The 17,024-nt window shown below is 41.4% G+C and overlaps 1 protein-coding gene across 15 annotated transcripts in view; it reads right to left on the minus strand.

Annotated features, from left to right (window-relative positions):
• The window catches only part of Kif1b (kinesin family member 1B), a 143,067-nt gene that overhangs the window by 28,273 nt on the left and 97,770 nt on the right, over positions 1–17,024 (minus strand). For all 15 annotated transcript variants that reach the window (XM_076563513.1, XM_076563506.1, XM_076563510.1 and 12 more), the window contains 8 exons: positions 13,151–13,269; positions 11,334–11,419; positions 10,855–10,984; positions 10,532–10,694; positions 6,876–6,966; positions 4,665–4,783; positions 3,806–3,861; positions 556–664 (listed from right to left, as the gene is read on the minus strand). In XM_076563513.1, the coding sequence (XP_076419628.1) occupies positions 556–664; positions 3,806–3,861; positions 4,665–4,783; positions 6,876–6,966; positions 10,532–10,694; positions 10,855–10,984; positions 11,334–11,419; positions 13,151–13,269 (873 nt within the window). The remainder of the gene's footprint in view (positions 1–555; positions 665–3,805; positions 3,862–4,664; positions 4,784–6,875; positions 6,967–10,531; positions 10,695–10,854; positions 10,985–11,333; positions 11,420–13,150; positions 13,270–17,024) is intronic.

Here is a 17,024-nt window from a genome sequence, read left to right on the forward strand (position 1 = left end):
ATCCAAAGGCTCCTACTGCCCTCACTGAGATTAGCACTCTAATTTTATATTACATTTATTTACTTATTCGTGTGTGTGTGTGTGTGTGTGTGTGTGTGTGTGTGTGTGTGTGTTATGACTGACCATGGCACATGTGTGGAGATAGAAGGATAGTTCATAGTAACTGGTTCTCACCTTCTGCCATGTTTGTTCCAGGGATCAAACTCAGATTGTCAGGCTTGGCAGCAAGTGCCCATACCTGCTGAGCCACCTCACTAGTCCCCAGTCATCTCCATCTGAACCTGAAGCAGATCTGTACAGTCTGTTCCACTGACCATCATAGAACCATGTCTTCCCTCATAGACAAGTGCATTTGGTCGCCATCATATTGCTGTTGCCAACAAAAGTGTCAACAATTCCCCTGGATGGCCTCTGGCAAACATCTCATTCAGAGAGAAGTAGCAAGGCATCCAAATTCAATCCAAAAGATGAATTCGACAAGATAATTGCATGAGCCAAACCTGCTCAAAACTCTCTCTCTTAATTCTGAAACAGTATTTGAAAACTTGGACTTACTCTCCTGTAGGCTCCAGTTCACTGATCTCAAACCAAACCAGAAGGTCATACTTGCTCATGCTCTGCCCAAGGCTGGTTTTGTTCATGGTGTTTAACTTGGTGGCTGGAACTTTAAAAAAAGTTTTTTAAAACATGTCAAAATCTGCTCCAAGTTCACTCAGCAAAAGCATAGGCATTTTTTTAAAAAAAAAATTTATTTATTTTTATTTTATGTATATTGGTGTTTTGCCTGCATATATGTCTGTATGAAGGCATTGGGTCCCCTGCAACAGGAGGTACAGACCAGTTATGAACTGCCATGTGACAGTTGTCAGCTGCCATGTGGGTGCTGGGAATTGAACTTGGGTCCTCTTGAAGAGCAGCAGTGCTCTTAACCACTGAGCCATCTCTCCAGACCCAGCATAGACATCTTTAATGTCAGTCTTTAAGAGCACAGACTTCAATATGAAAGTTCCAGAGAACGTTAACCACTAAGTGTATCAGGGCCTCTAATCCAGAGCATAAGGAAAGCAGGCACCAAGGCCCTCCTTCTCAAAGCACTGTTCTAAAGCCAAGACAACAGGTTTTATGTAAAGTAAATGTGCTTTACAAATCATCAAGACCTTAGCTTTCGAGTTTCCTATCTGGAAGCATGGTGTCACATCACAACTGTACTGAGGAGACAATGCCTGGGAAGCACCAGAGGAGAGCCTGGCATGTCACAAGGGCTGTCACACCCCAGATAGTCAAATCATACTATCTGTGGGTGGGATGCAGTTCTGCCTTCCAAGGCTTGAAACTCTCCAGATGATTCTAACATGTGGAAGGATCTGAGAACCACTGTTTGACTTGTAAATACAGGAATCTGTACATAATCATCTGTACACATTTTCTTCAGATGTGTTCCACAGTCTTAACAATACTAATGCATGTGGCTTTGGTGGAGCTTCTTACTCTCTGTGAGTCTCTTCTCAATTTATAAATGTGGATCATAATATTTAGTCTGCTACTTAGAAAAAATATTTTGAAGACCCATTGGCATAATGTATATGAAGGGGCTTTATCAGCCATGGAGCATTTCTCCAGTGAACAGCCCATCAGCCATAGTCACCCAGCTGTGTTTCACATGAGCTGCGGCTGCTAATAAGGAAAGTAGGAGCCGGATGGTGGCAGTGGCAGCAGCACATGTCTTTAATCCCAGTACTTGGGAGGCAGAGACAGGTGGATCTCTGTGAATTTGAGGCCAGCCTGGTCTATAGAGCGAGTTCCAGGACAGCCAAGACCACATAAAGAAACTCTGTCTTGAAAAGACAAAAAAAAAAAAAAAAAAAAAGACATAAGAAAATTGGTTACTATTCTGATAGTCATCTAAGTAAGCAAACACTAAGTACTTAGGAAAGAAAGAGAGGAGGGGAGGGAAGGGAAGGAGCAGAGAGGAGGGGAGGGGAGGAGAGGAGAGAGGAGGGAGGGGAGGAGAAGAGAGAGGAGGGAGGGGAGGAGAGAGCAGAGATGGGTGGGGAGGGGAGGGGGAGAAAGGGAAGGGGGAAGGGAAGGGGAAAGGAGGGGAGGGGCAGAGAGGAGAGGAGAGGGGTGGGGGCTTGAAAGTAGTTCAGCGGTAAAAAGCTTGTCTTAACAGGCACAAGGCCCAGGGTTTGATCCTAACACTACAAACAAACAAAACCCAACTACTAGTGTAAAAATCAAAATGAAAAATACTATTGCAAAAATATAAACAAAGAAGTATCAGGAGGGGTGGAGATGTAGCTGAGCAGGGAGAATGCTTGCCTAGTATAGATGAAGCTTGGAGTTCAATCTCTAGCACCCCATAAACTGGGTATGATGGCACATACATGTCAGGCACTCTGCAGATGAGACAGGAGGGCCAGACGTTCCAGATCATTCTCAGCTATACAGCTAGTTCAAGGTCAGTCTGGGTTAGAGACCTTGTCTCAGGGAAGAAAAAAAAAAGAAAGAAAAAAAATCCACGCACCTCATTCTCAAAAGAGATGGAGGTAAAAGGTGTCATTTCCCCCCCCCCCCAAAAAAAAGCATTCCCTACAGTCTCCCTGCAGGAACTGTGATGTGATCTGGACAACACACAGAGCCCTACAGTAAAGCAGGGAACAAACAGAAACATTGGTGTTTCACATGTAGCGAATCAGGTTTTAGGAAAAATGTCTAAGTTGATTCTACATCTAAGGCAGAGCTAGTTTAGCTACTAACCATATCGCTTGGGTACCCTTTCATTCTGGAAGCTGGGAACTGGCAGAGAGAGAAGCGGTGGCCATGAGTCAGCCTCACTGTGGAAGGTGGCCACAGCAGAGGAAGCTAGCACAGTGGTGTGCTCAGAAAACGTGTCCAACATATGCACAGTCACATAGCCAGACATGAGAAAGCGTATCAGTTCAATCTTTCTTTCATGGTCTGAAGGTCAATGGGGTGTGGAATAGAGGGAGGAGAATGAGACGGGGGAGGGTGGGAATTTGATAAGTGGGTAGAAAGGAAAAAGAACAAAAATAAAGAAAAGTGAAAACAAGACAAATGAAGAGAAACAAATTCTAGTGTTGTTCTATTGAATAACAGGATATCTACTATTATCAATGTTAAAATGCTACAAGAAAGAATTTTGAATATACCTACTACAAACAAATGAGAAATGCTTATGATATGGATATACTAATTATACTTCTGGTGTGCAGGTGTACACGTAGGCAGAATACTATATACATAATAAATAAATCTTAAAAAAAAAAGTTCCAACAGCAAAACTTAACTGGCAGAATAAATTTATATATATATGTATATATAAATTTATATGTATACAGTGTTCTGCCTGCATGCCAGAAGAGGGCACCGGATCTCATTATAGATGGTTATAAGCCACCATGTGGTTGCTGGGAACTGAACTCAGGACCTCTGGAAGAGCAGTCAGTGCTCTTAACCTCTGAGCCATCTCTCCAGCCCGCAGAATAAATTTAATATACAGAGAAATGTTCAGTGACCAACAGAACTAATTACATACAAAGCACAGAGATTTAGGAAGGAGGAGGAGGAGGTTATCAAGTCTGAGTGAAAAGGTCAGAGAGACAGAGCCCAATTGTTTCTGACTTCCCATCTGAGATCAGGAACCAAGCATTCGTGTTCCTGTTAGAAATATACAAGAGGAACAGGAACACCTAAGGACACAGAGAAGGAACTGCAGTGTGATTCTTGTCTGAAAACCATTCCGAGCAGACACACGTACATTAGACCGAGTTCAGCTGCTGCTCACCTGGTTTGGAGAGTGGCATGGGTGGTGGGAAGAATCTCCGAGAAGGCTGAGGTGGACTGCAAAGAGAGAAGGAAAACATTCATTAGGACTAATGTAGTTAAGTGTTGACATTGGTACATGCTTAAAATTTTTTTTTTTTTTTTTTTTTGAGACAGGGTTTCTCTGTGTAGCCCTGGCTGTCCTGGAACTAGCTCTGTAGACCAGGCTAACCTTGAACTCACACAGATTCTCCTGCCTCTGCCTCTAGTGCTGGGATTATAGGCAAGCACCATCACCATCTGGCTTATTTTTTTTTTTTTTTAATGCTTAAATCTTTTTAAGAAAACAGAAACATGCTAGGGCAGTGTGTTTCCTCATTAGTTGTGATGACTCCACTCTGAGTCTCCATTTCATAAAGTAAAGGTGTCAGAAATAACTACATGCATGTTCTAGCTCTATTGCACCAACTTTCTACCCTATTAAGAATTTCTTCTGATGGGCAGCGGTTGCACATGCCTTTAATCCCAGCACTCGGGAGGCAGAGACAAGCTCTGTGAGTTTGAGGCCAGCCTGGTCTACAAAGTGTTCCAGGGCAGCCAGGGCTACACAGAGAAACTGAGTCTCAAAAAAGCCAAAAAAAAAAAAAAATTCTTCTTACAACAAAAAGAAGGCATTCAAAGTCATCTGGACAAAATTCAACTTGCTGTATCTCAAGTTAGTGATTAGGTTAGCTAATGACATCTCACGAGTCAAAACAGGGTAATGTATGGATCTATTATTCAGTTATCTGCATCCCTGAAAAGATTTCTCTTCCAGGAACTGAGGAACTAAAAACCAAAAGAGCAACAACAATCTCAGTCTTGGCTCATCTGACTCAAACCTGTTAAGATCTTGTCCTTGCAGATGGAGTGGGTGCTGCTGGTAATGCCCAAAAACCTCAAATACGATGGGCTTGGTTCTGATGTAGTCCACAAATGACTCAGTGACCTCCACTGCAATCTAGTAAGAAGAAAGTCACATGAGGCTGGGTAGGATTAGGACAAGAAAGCACACGTTTTTTCTCCCAGCATTGTTTTCTTCAGCATTGTTAAGCATCCTGTACCATGCTGGGTGATTCACTACACAGGTCACCTACACCACAAGTCAGATTTCCCTCTGATTTTCTTCTTAATGTGACTTTACCAAGTGTCAGCATTCTAGACCCTCCACAGTGGCGCAGAACTGACCTCACTTTGTTGCTACTCATTATTTCAAGATTTGCCTGTTGCTCTCTCTACCTGCCTTTTCTCTGTTGTACCTCAGAAGAGGCTCAGGTCACAACTCTGCTAGGAAGGCCTTCCCTCCAAAGCCCAGGTGAATTAGTAGAAGAGATAAGAAAAACACGTGTTGACTATGGACTATGAGCAAGGTACAACGCCAAGTCTGACATACCCTTTCTTCTTTTTCCCACCTCTTATTTATGCTAGCTACATCTTTCAGAAAACCTACCTTCTCTCTTCATAACTATTCTCCCGTACCCAAAAAAGTAACTTAAAGTCATTCCATATGGAAAACATTCCCTTTTGAATTTAATGAATACCATTTTCATGTCCCCATACTCTGACTACATTTCCCCTTAATTCTAAGCTCCTTGGGGACACCTGTGGTTTCATGAGTCAGTGGTTTGTTAAACAGCCAATCAGCATTTATCAAACACATATTTTCTTTTTAGTTATAGATATGTATGTATATCTATGTCTGTGTTTGGAATATGTGCATGTTGAATATGTGAACAAGTGCCCTCAGAGGTCAGAAGTGGGCTTTGGATCCCTTGGAGCTGGAGTCATATGCAGTTGTGGGCTGGGAACCTAACTCAAGTCTTCTACAAGAGCGGTACACACTCAACTTCTGAGCCACCTCTCCAGCCCATATTTCATGCTTTATTTTTATTTTTTTCTCTTTGTCTTTTCCTCTGTCATTTCATATATTTAAAATTTTTTTGTTTGTGCTAGAGTTCCAATCCAGGACCGTGTGTATGTGAGTAAGCACTCTACCAGCTGGGCTACAATCCAGGCCTCTCTCTCACTCTAAAAAGTAGATGTGATTACAAGAAAAAAAAAAAAGTCAGTTTCACGAAGGCAGTGAAGATTCAGGATGTTACAGCCAGGCTTCTTTGTGTTTAAATTCCATCTCTGCCTCTTCCCAGCTATGTAAGCTGGTGAGTGGCAGGAGCTGCCTGGTGCCTCAGCTCCTTCAGCTACAGGACAGGGTTGTGACAGTCATGGTGTAGAAGTGAGGGCTCAATGGTGCAGAAAACGGGACTGGGCTGATACAAACCGAATTCTTAATGAACACCAGTGTTATGATGAAGATGACTGCTTTTATGCTTCATTAACTTCATTAACTGTGTGTGCATGGTGCATGGTGCTTGTGCTATGGCATGCATGCAGGAGTCAGAAGACAACGGTGGGAGCCGGTGCTCTCCCCCCACCATGTGGGTCCTAGGGATGGACTCCAGTCATCAAGCTGTCAGTAAGTGCTTATATCCACTGAGCCATCTCACCACTCCCCTCAAGATGACTTTTGAATGGAGTTTGAATAAAATACACAAATTGGGAAGCCTACTTCCTTGCTGCATGTATGAAGACAGTTGTGTGGGACATGAACAGATAAATCACAGCTACCAGGGAAACACTCTAAATCTTAATTACAGAAGAGATTTAATCTTCAACATTACTTGTAAGCAACAATGTAAGTATCATAGAGTTTACAGGGTACCATGTTAACTTATCAAAACTGATATTAAACATGCTTATTTTTTCTAGGATAGAAATATTTTTTAAAAACTCATATTCAAACAGATGAATGATTTCATTAAGAGACTAGACTGCACACACTTACTGGGTCCCTGTAATTCAGTAAGAGACTAGCTGCTCCTCCCCTGAAGACTGTCTCACTGCCCTGGCCACCGTCTCTACTGTTCATTCTCTCTGCAAAGTTCCCTCATCTAAACACAACAGACAGCTCACACCTCACATGATCATTCTTCCTTAGCCAATAAAATCAGGGTACATAAACATGAGGGGTGTGGCAAAACATTCAGGTTACTCACATTCTGTACATGATAAAAGCCCAGGGGACTTCCTCTTCCATTGTTTTTGAGGGGTTCAGTGGAGAATGCTTCATCATGCCGATGCAAAAAGCTTAATAAGAAGAGACAGATGAATACTGCTTCAGAATTCATGAGATCTGGTTTGGTTTGGTTTTGAGACAGAGTCTCACTATGAAGCCCAAGCTGGCCACAAACTCACAGAGATCTGTCTGCTTCTGCCTCCAGGTGCTAGGATACAAGGTGTGTGCTACTATGTCTAGCAGAATCTGTTTTAAGAGCCCACTTTGGATTCTACAGTTAGAAGCATACTAACAAAGCACTTTCTTTTGTTTTTACTGCATTGAATGATGATTATTTCTTTCCATGTCAGCATATCCCATATCATATAGACAGCATTTTGGATTCAAAAATGGCTGAAAAATTAAGTGACCCTGATTATTTAGACAAATGGACATATATACAAGCATGGCTTACAGAGAGTAAAGAAATCAACTCAACAAATGTGTAGCAGGGTGTGGCAGTGCATGACTGAAATCTGAGCACTCAGGAAGAAGAGTTGGGAGAATTGCAGAGTTCAAGGCCAGAGAAGTCTACATAGCAGTTCCAGGCCAGCCAGGGACACACAGAGAATCCTAGTCTTAAAGCAAGCAAACCTATCCTTCCCCCAATCCCAAAAAACAAACAAAAAACCTACCCCTTGCCAGGCAGTGGTGGCATACACCTTTAATGCCAGCACTGGGGAGACAGAGCCAGGTGGATCTCTTGAGTTTGAGGCCATTCTAGTCTACAGAGCGAGATCCAGGACAGGCTCTAAAACTACACAGAGAAACCCTGTCTCAGAAAAAAAAAATACAAAAAATACAACGCCCCCAACCAAAACCAAAAACCTACCTTTGCAAACAAGTCCAAAACAAATGAACAAACTACCCCCTAAAACCCAAAGAACAAATGAACAAACCTACCCTTCATACCCATAAAAACAAATAAAAAAAACTATCCCCCAAACCCAAATGAATAAACCTACCTCCAAAATCCAAAACAAAGAACAGGCCGGGCGGTGGTGGCGCACGCCTTTAATCCCAGCACTCGGGAGGCAGAGCCAGGCGGATCTCTGTGAGTTCGAGGCCAGCTTGGGCTACCAAGTGAGTTCCAGGAAAGGCGCAAAGTTACACAGAGAAACCCTGTCTCGAAAAACAAAACAAACAAACAAACAAACAAACAAACAAAAAAAAACAAAGAACTACCCCCCAAAACCCAAAAAACAAATGAACAAACCTACCCCAAACCCAAATGAATAAACTTACCCCCAATCCTCCCAAACAAACCTACCTCACAAAATCCAAAACAAAAAAAAACCTACCCAAAGCCCCCAAAACAAAACACCTACCACCCACCCATCCCTAAAAATCTGAACAAACCTACTTCCTCACACCCAATAAAACAAAAGAACAAATCTGCTCTACCAAGCAAACAAATCTACCCTAACCCCCCCAAAACCAATCAAACCAATCAATAAAATGTAAAGTCTTGTTCTTTTGTAGAAGTTTTTCATTTGTTTTACTGAAAATGAAATCATATTACACAGAGAAAACTTGGCAAATTTGAGCCTCTGCAAAAAACAGTAAAACCGCATGTGGGAGACTGGCCTAGGAGTCTCCCAACAGACAAGCGATGCTCAAAAGTCATCTGTTCCAGGAAGTCTCCTCTGACACAAACCCGATGGTTTTGTGTCCTATAGCAGTAGGACCTCCTGCTCCTCCAAAGCCAAGATTTCACAGTTTACATGATGCACTAATGTGCCTATTTCTCCAACAGATGGCTCAACACACAGATTATACTCTATAAAATGTCAAATGGGGAAAAGAATATATTTAGAAACTTTTGCTTTTTTGTTTTCCATGATAGGGTTTCTCTGTGTAGCCCTGACTGTCCTGGAACTTGCCCTGTAGACCAGGCTGGCCTGGAACTCACAGAAATCTGCCTGCCTCTGCCTCCCAAGGGATTAAAGGCATGTGCCACCTCAGCCCAGCTAAGAATTTTTTTTTTTTAAGATTTAAGTGTATGTGTGTTTTGCTTGCATGTATGCATATGTACCACATGTGTGCCTGGTGCCTGTGGAGGTCAGAAGAGGTGGTCAGACTCCCTGAAACTGGAGTTAAGGATGGCTGTTCACACCTGAACCTGGGTCCTCTGTAAGAACAACAGTATTCTTCACCACTGAGCCATCTCTCCAGTCCCCAAAGTGGGGGTATGGGGTGGAGGAGATTTTGAATAGAGGGAAAAATTCTGTAGTATGATCTTGATTTTCACAATAGTCTATCATGTCTGAGGATGACAGTACCTCTGCCAGTTGCTCCAAATCACTAATGATCCATACTGCCGACACTGCAGCTTCCTGTGATTATGTTTATCTTTTGAAGTCTTTTGAAAAATATACACATTTAAAAATTTTCGTTTTATTTCATATGTATGTATGTGCATTGGTGTTACACATTCATGTACATTTGTGCCCGCATAGGCCTGGAGAGAGCATCAGAGTCCCTGGAACTAGTGTTACAACCATGCACCCCTACCTAAGTGGCTGGGAATTGGACCCAGGTTCTTTGGAAGAGCAGCTAGTGCTCTTAATTGCTGAGCCATCTCTCCAGACCCTTAGGGAGTATCTGTTTTCTTCTTTTCATTATGCCTTTCCCTTTCCTCTTCTTCTGCTCCACCACCCCCACTCCAGTTTTCCTTCTCCTGGCCATACACTATACCTGCCCAAGGTACCCATGAGCACTGGTGGGTGTGACCCACCATCTGAGTGACACCGATAGCCTTGCTCTTTAGTGCCCCAAGGCATCCTTACACACATCTTCTCCACACATCTTTACTCACTCCATACAATAGGTGTTTTTCTTTACATTATGTAAATTTCCTTTTTCTAAAGTATTAAGTATATGAAACTGTTGGCTAGACAATTCGTTTAACTCGTTTCTTAAGGAGACATTTTGCCGTGAAAAGCACTAAAAGCTACAGGTTCATTGGGATCAGACACTAGTTCCTGGAGTAAGGGGACATCACCGAGTCCTCTAGCAGTATATGCTGTACACTCCATGGGGAACCCTGAGTCATTCCAGGATAGGGTTTTAATTCTTACTCTCATCTTGAGTGAAGAAAGTGTTCTTTCAGAGACTTGTCACATCTTTTCTCTCTCCAGAGCCTTAATCATTCACATATGTAAAACACTCCACTGCAAGAAGGACTCTCTACAGGTAACATCTTGCTAGATGGGCACAACAAAGGGGCAGTGTGGCTTCTTCGAATAAGAAATGTCCCCACAGGTTCAAGTCCTTGAACACTTGGTCCCCAGTTGGTATCTGTTTGGGAGGTTATGGGGCCTTGAGGAAGAGTCTTGTTGAGGAAGCCCATCATTGTGGACAGATGTTGAGGGTCTGCAGCCCGCCCCACGTCCTGCTCTTTCTCTCTGCAACCCCTGTGTGAAGGAAACTGTGATGGGCCAGCTTCTTGCTCCTATTGCCATGCCTTTTTCTCTGCCATGATGAACTCCATCCCTCTGAAACTGTAGTCTAAGTTAAACCGTTTTCTTCTCTAAGCTGCTTTTTGTCAGGGTGTCCTACTAGAGAACAGAACAGTAAGGAACACAGGTGGCTTACTTGAACTGACAAAAGATGTCCGCATACTCTGGAAGGATCCCACTGGCCTGCAGCACGGTAACTCGGAAAGTGAAGGCGCTGCCCAGTTTCAGGTGGTTGCCAATCTCTTCGGAAAATCCCTCCATCACCATCTTCCCATCCAGCAAAGTGCCCGACTTCAGCTCTAAAGAGTTAAATGACACACATATAGCTCAAGCAATATGAAGAGGAGGGCACTGGCATTCTTTCTGTTTCTAGTTCACCAGAGCAATTAGGTTGCTTGACCGTGGCGGTCAATGTTTTCCCCTTGAGAATCTCCTCAGTAACAGTGTCTGCCTACGCACCCAAGTCATTCATTCGATTGACTTCTTCTGGAGGAGTGATAACTTCAGAACTCTGGCCCTGTCCCTCCACAATCCTCAGCTCCTCCAAAGACAGACCAGAACGAGTCATTGCAACTGAAGAAAAGTCACTCTGAAAGGAAGGCAAGGCTAGGTAAATGACATATTCTTCCATTTCTTGATTTATTTTTATTTGTACAATAATAATATTTTTATTTGTACAACAAATAATTATTTGTACAAAAGAATAAGTAAGTGGACTAAGAGTTGTCTGAGAAAAGGTAGTATGTTAATGCATTTTCATCTCTGTAACTGTTATACATGTCCCATATTTTACTGAGTAACTGTGGGGTAACCAGCATCTTAGAATTGCTAACATTCTAGGCAAAGGAATTGGGTGCCAGCATTGGACATTTTCCTCATAAATCCATTACTTCCTTTTCTTTTATTAAGGTATTCCTTCTTTCCCAAACATTTCTTACCTGATTAAAGTACTCGTTATCAAAAGATATTTTGGCTGTTCCTGACTGTCGAATTCCAGAGCCATAATCAGGAGCTTCTTCATCCGCTAAATAGAAAGAAAGCCAGCAAAGACTGAATGAAAGTGCATGTGTGGGAGGACAGCTCTTTGTGCATTATAAAGTAAGGACCTTAGTATAAGAATAAATGGCATTGAAAAAATCTACAGCTGCTGCTTCCAGTTATTTTTGTAGATTAACTACCTTCCTCTGCTCAAATGAGAATAGTTAAAAAGAACTGGTTTCAATCTTCAGTTTGTTTATAATATCACACCTAGAAATTATGACTCCTAAACATCTTGGCAAGACTATATTCAATAATAGGCAACAAAGATTGAAACATTATACTAACTCATGGAAGAGACTTCTACAAACTCAGTGTGGGTGACTATGTGATGGTTTTCTAAGGGGTAAAGGCTGAAAGGTCATTGTACGGAGCTCTTAGGAGTTAAGATAGAAATTACAGAAAATAGCCATAGTCTTACACATATTACATTTAGCAGTGAAATAAATGCCTTCCGTTTTGCGATAGGGTCTCAGACATGAGTCCAGGCTGACCTCAAACTCACTCAGTAGCTAAGGTTGAACTTCAACTCCTGATCTTCCTGCTTCCACCTCCTAAATTCTGAGATTACAGGTATGTACCACTATGCTTAAGTGGGGGGAAAAAAAACAAAAGGTCTACTAGAAATACTCTGAGAGAAAACTAAGCAAGAACAATCTAAAATCCTTTGTTACTCTGACACAGGTAAGATAGAGTGGTTTAAACCATCAACTAGGTATGGTGAGGCCAGCACTCAGCAGATCAAGGCAGAAGGATTTTGAGTTCAGGATAATCTAGACCACACAGTGAAACCTTAAACTAAAAACAATTAAAAATACAAAAGTAAAATGTTCAACACTTGACCCAAGCACTGTGGTATATTGTATGTTTATAATTCCAACACTTAGGAGTCTGAGGTAGGAAGAATTTGAGTTTATGGGCAGCTTAAGCTATACAGATTAAAAAAAAAAACAAAACTATCTCAAACAAAAAGAGTTTATGACTTTTTATTTTTTTGGAGAGAGGAGTCTTACTATGTATCCCTGGCTGTCATGTAGACCAGGCTAGCCTTGAACTCACAGAAATCTGTTTGCCTCTTGAATGCTGGGATCAAAGGTGTGTGCTAACATGCCTGGGTTTTGTTTTTCTGTTTTTTGTTTTTTGTTTTTTTGTTTTTTTGTTTTTTTTTTAAAAACAAAACAAAACAAAATAACGTCTTACTATGTAGCTCAGGCTGGCTTCAAAGTACTCAATCCACCATCCTTGTCTAAAATACCCATCACTTTTACAAAGTCAGTCTAAGAGTTATTCATGTTACATACCATTTTTCCCAAAACAGGCAATATCCCAGACTAAAGTGAAATTTAATTATGATACTAGAGGTGGCGGGGATATAGATAAAACTAACAGAAAGGAAGCTAATGGAGACCTTCCCCATTTGAACAAACACACTACCATTTACGTATGTGACTCAAGTGTCACCCACATGGAACTTTTCTATGATTTCTTTCTTTTTTTAAAAAATTTATTTTATGTGCATTGGTGTTTTGCCTGAATGTAAATTGTGTGAGGGTGTGAGATCCCCTGAAAATGGAATTACAGACAGTTGTGAGTTGCCATGTGGGTGCTCCTCTGGATGAACAGCCAGTGCTTTTAACCACCGAGGCATCTCTCCAGGCTGTCCTGCTTTTTCTATAGGAAAGAATCCACAGTTCTCACTTAGAAAGAGGTCACTCACCTGCAATGGCCTGCACAGCCACACGCAGGAATCCCCGCACTTCCCCCTTCTCACTGACGACGGCCACCCTGTGAATCAGGGGCACGGGATACAGCAGGTTGCTCAAGTACACAAATGCCCTGTAGACAGAAACCCAGAGACAAACATCAGAACATGTGAGGAAGGAAAGGTTGGGGCTTTCCACCAATTGAGAATATTTTCCCAAACTGAAGCTGGCTCCTGGGCCTTTTAAGATGGCCTCTGAATTATGACCTCTTAAATTGCCTCCAGTTGCTTTTTCACGAAATCAGTACATTAGAAAGTGTGAAGACCAACTTACACCAAACTGTTCTCTTTTAAAAAATTATACCATAGGTACAAGAGTAACAATTGGAAGTAGATTTCTGTGATTTCTGTGATTTCCTGTGATTTCTACAGAGGAGTGGAGCGTACTGAAGATCTTAACCTTCAGGGGTATGGCTGTACCAAGCAATTTGGTTTCTCACCATACACAAAACAGAAACCAAGAGATTAAAAAAAGGCAGGGAAATGTGACTGAAATACAGTTACTAGTTCCAAAGTGAATTTTACATCACAGCATTATAAGTCTTTATTTAAAAGGACTATTTCAGAGGCAAGAGAAGTAGACATGTAGGCAGAGAGGCTATGTAGCCAGACATTTCTGAGTTATGATCTTGCAGGAGAATGGACATCAACATAAATGCTAAGGGAGAGGACACAGCCAGCCCCTATGGAGTTGGCCTTTGCTCCTCAAACCAAAATCATAAATAAAAGGGAAGTTACAAGTCTCCTCCTCTTCTATTTCCTTCCTTCCTTCCTTCCTTCCTTCCTTCCTCCCTTCCTTCCTTCCTTCCTTCCTTCCTTCCTTCCTTCCTCCCTCCCTCCCTCCCTCCCTCCCTCCCTCCCTCCCTCCCTCCTTCCTTCCTTCCTTCCTTCCTTCCTTTCTTTCTCCCTTTATTTCTTTCTCTCTCTCTTTTTTTTTTTTTGGTCCTGAGGGAGAAACTGAGTCTCATACTTACTACATAAGTCCTCAGCACTCAACTATAGCCCAGCGCTTCTTTGAGACTAAATTACTCAGGCTGGCTTTGAACTCACTTTGCAGCCTAGGCAAGCATTAAAAATCTCTATCCTTTTGCCTTAGCCTTCCAAATAACTGAGATAGTAGTCTTGAGCTACCAGACCTGGCCAACACTTGATATATTTCTAACAAACTAGACATGTTCTATCATGTTTGTGCTTTTAAAAGGTCCATTATTTTGTGATTTTTAAAAAATTTTTATTTTACGTGCTCTCACTAGACTGTGTGTGTGTGTGTGTGTGTGTGTGTGTGTGTGTGTGTATGTGTGTTTTGCAGGTGAGGGGATGACATTCCCACAGAGTGTGGAGGATGGACAACAACTGTGAAGAGTCTCTTCTCTCTTTCCACCATGTGGGTTTCATGGATCAAGTCAGGCAGCCAGGCTTGGTGGTAAGTGCCTCTACCCACTGAACCATCTCACCTGCCTCTGTTCATTTTTTTTTTAAAGCACTTGTTCTAATGATTAAAAAGAAAGTGGAATCTAGTTCCTACTGTTACTCCTGTCTTCTCACTTGGTATATGCTGATCTTTGTACATAAAACGAAAGATAAAGAGTAAATAGTACACCAGGACACTAAACATAACTAAACTTGATGCACAGGACTGTTTGCTACATTTCCTGTTTACATTACAGAGACAAGAATGAAGGAATGGATACTCAGAATTTCAACTCAAAACAACAAAAGGGATTATGAAAATAGGTTAAAAAATTACATCAATAACATTTAAGAACATAAATGAAGTACAAATGAAAAGCAAACAAAAAATGCAAATGAACAGGAAACTGTATCATGATGTCTAATTCCCTTTCAGTCTGCTCCAAAGTAAGAGAAGGAATATTAACACAGAGGATTAAACTTTTGTTGAACAGAAATGTATAAATGAAAATGTAATCTAAAAAGGATTACCAGTAGGATCAAACACCACTACCATGACTAAGAATTTGGCATATGAGACCAAATGGCTAATTTCACTTCCAAAGTCAGCACACACACAGACTATACTCCTGCCTCAATGGCATTCCAGTCAGACAGGTCCACTTTCAATGCCTGGACCATTAAAAGCCATCACATATTTCTTCCTGTAGTCCTCTCTGCATTTATCCTCCACCCCAAGCTTTGATTTCACATCCTTAGGTCTTACTGAAAGTGCTACTTTCACAACAGGTCCTCCCAACATTATACAACTGGAGTGGCACACACAATTCTTTCGCTGTGGCTGTAATTTGCATTTCTGTGCTTATTGCTTAGTGCCTTCATCACTCGTCAGAATCTAAGACTGTGGGTCAGGAACCATATCTGGTTTTGCTCACCTATCTGCAGAGGTGTGGCTTACAGTACATACACTCAATAAATATCTGTCGAGTGAATGTCTGTATATGTTAGAACCCAGGAATGTGACCCATCCTTTATCTTTACATAGAAGAAGAAAACTTTTCAGAAAAAATGGGTCGTACCAGGGGAAGAAAAGCAAGCCATCTAACTTTTCACTAGTTTGACTTTTCAAATGTAAACTTATGATGGATATTGACTCCATAGAAAACTTAGAGGTTGCGCATGTTTTTCAGGACTTGCCATGTTAAGTAGACACTGTACTGCTAAGCAAAAACTACTAGTTTTTAAAAACATATATTCACAGGCATACCATCATAAAATAATGCTGGATTGCGCATTAGAGGTGAGAATCCCTTCTGTCAATGGCAAAGGCTTTTCTAAACACAGAAGCATTGAAGGCATTATTGTACACTTCCATTTTTAGCAGTCTATGGCAAAGCAGAAGTATTGGCTCTGTGATACATGGATGCATTCACTAGATAGTTCTTTGTCATGTGATCAGAATATAGCCGTTAGCCCAATGCTGTATAAACGTTCTCCTCGGAAGCTTTTAAACTAGAATTTCGTGACTAACTCTGTATTGAATGTCCTTATACTTTGACCTAGCAGACTGAAGGAGAACAGGGATGAGAGGGGAGAAGATGTAAAAGACACATTAGCAGAAAACGATGTGAAGTTACATCAGTAAGAGAAACTAATTTGTCAACATAAAGAAAATCAGCATAATTATGGTGATACTTACAGAAAGCATGTCAGTTTAGGTACTTGAGAAAGGTCACAGAATAACCATCTTTTGCCCCTTTTAGCCCAGAAGACTAACATATATTTTACATTTCATCCCAAGTTATGATGATGGTTCATAACATCCCAACATGCTGTAAGAGAATAGCTAAAGGGACAAGCTCTTTTACTCTTGATACAAAGATTCACCAGAGGCAGCCATGGCCAAGAAACAAACCTATAAATGAAATTCAAAGGAAACAAGCAAATTTTTACGAGTTATATTTATAATTATGTGCCAATAGGGAAATCTAACACCGTGCATTATAAAAACAGGAAAGGAGTTAGAACTCTTGACACGTCCTGTCACCACTGCTCTTTGGGACAAATGTGGCTGAGGGTGAAACTGGAGCTACTCTTCACTTTAATGACTGCTATGACTTCACCTTCTCCCAGTATCTTTTTTGGCTGGTGACAGGATTTGAATCCAGGGAAATCACCACTGAGTTCTGCCCAGTTCATCACCAACACCTCAGCCCCCTTCTTGTAAGGCAGTGTTAGTTCTAGAACCCAGAAATCCAAACAAATGAAAACATCAACTCCTGAGCCTATAGCTCCACAAATATTCTATATGAAAATCAGTGCAGAGTTAACTGCATTATATTTATTCTTATACATAATATAACAAAAGGAATAAAACTAGAAAAAAGTACACATCTTCCTTAACACAGTGAGTGTCTAC

This window comes from Peromyscus maniculatus, chromosome 2, assembly GCF_049852395.1.
Source record: "Peromyscus maniculatus bairdii isolate BWxNUB_F1_BW_parent chromosome 2, HU_Pman_BW_mat_3.1, whole genome shotgun sequence".
Classification (NCBI taxonomy): Eukaryota; Metazoa; Chordata; class Mammalia; order Rodentia; family Cricetidae; genus Peromyscus; species Peromyscus maniculatus.